We start from the raw sequence: 1,347 nt of genomic DNA on the forward strand, positions 1-1,347 counted from the left end.
TTATCTTTTAGTAAGTACATAGATCATTCGCTCTCGTATCCATTTGGTCCTCACCCCATAAATGATGGGGTTGAGAGAGGGTGGGACAACCAAATAGAGATTAGCAACAAGAATGTGAATGTAATGTGGAATGCTGTGTCCAAATCGATGAGTAAGGAAAGAGAAGACTGAGGGGATATAGAAAACACAAATGACCCCAACGTGAGAGCCACATGTGCTTAGGGCTTTCAGCTGAGCATCATGTGATGGGAGGCGGAAGACAGCATGGAGAATGTAAACATATGAGATGACAATAAGGACCAGGTTCAGGAGAAAGAGGGAGACCACAAAGAGTCCATAGATAGCATTGACACAGATGTTTCCACAGGACAATTTTGCAATGCCCATGTGCTCACAATAGGAATGGGCTATTATATGAGCCTGACAAAATGGTAAACGGTAGACGAGATAGATTATGGGGAGTGTAAACAGAACTGGACGAATTACAATGCACATAGTGATGCCCACCAGCACCCGGGATGTCAAGATGTTTGTGTAGTGAAGTGGATTGCAGATGGCCATGTAACGGTCAAAGGCCATGGCCACCAGGACCTCAGCCTCCATGCCAGTGAAGGCATGGATCAGAAACATCTGGGCCACACAAGCTCCAAAGTTAATCTCATGAGCATCAAACCAGAAGATGCCCAGCATGCGAGGCACACAGGTTGTAGAAAGGGCCTAATCCGTTGTGGAAAGGATAGCCAGAAAGTATAACATGGGCTCCTGGAGAGTCTGTTCTGCCTTGATGACTAGCAGAATGGTAGCATTGCCCAGCAAAGCCACAAGGTAAACAGAGCAGAAAGGCAGGGAGATCCACATATGGATGTCTTCCAGACCTGGGATTCCAACAAGAAAAAATGTGGCTGGGTGAAAAGTGCTCCTGTTGCCATGGTATACCATCCTGCACTGCATTGTTCTGAAGAGGTGAAGCTCCTTCTTCTTTTGGGGGAAAAACAAAGGGGAAAGAGAGAGAGAAAGAGAAAGATCAGATGAAGCTAGCATAGCACAGCAGCCAGCATAGCAGCAGCTAGCATATTAGTTGCTAGCATCAATTTCTAGCTCTGTGCTTCAGCACAGAATTGAATTCACATTTACTATGCAAGCAGGCGTGTTCAGAAGCTCCTGTACTGAGTCATTGCCTTAGCCATTTATACAGACCAGGGCATGGTGAAATTCAGAATTTTCATTCTGCTTGTTGATTGGGTTCTAATTCTATATATGGAGATTTGCAACAACCTTATTGAGGATTTCTAATAATTAATACTTTCCACTCACTTTGAAAGCGAATAATACATGATTTTACTCTGG

The 1,347-nt window shown here is 44.3% G+C and overlaps 1 protein-coding gene across 1 annotated transcript; it reads right to left on the reverse strand.

Annotated features, from left to right (window-relative positions):
• Positions 1 to 939, reverse strand: LOC135967271 (olfactory receptor 52J3-like). Its single transcript, XM_065529736.1, is given in 1 exon segment — positions 1 to 939. A coding segment is annotated over 1 exon segment (939 nt).
• Positions 940 to 1,347: the final 408 nt, after the last annotated feature.

The sequence above is a fragment of the Macaca fascicularis genome, chromosome 14 (genome assembly GCF_037993035.2).
Source record: "Macaca fascicularis isolate 582-1 chromosome 14, T2T-MFA8v1.1".
NCBI classification, from domain to species: domain Eukaryota; kingdom Metazoa; phylum Chordata; class Mammalia; order Primates; family Cercopithecidae; genus Macaca; species Macaca fascicularis.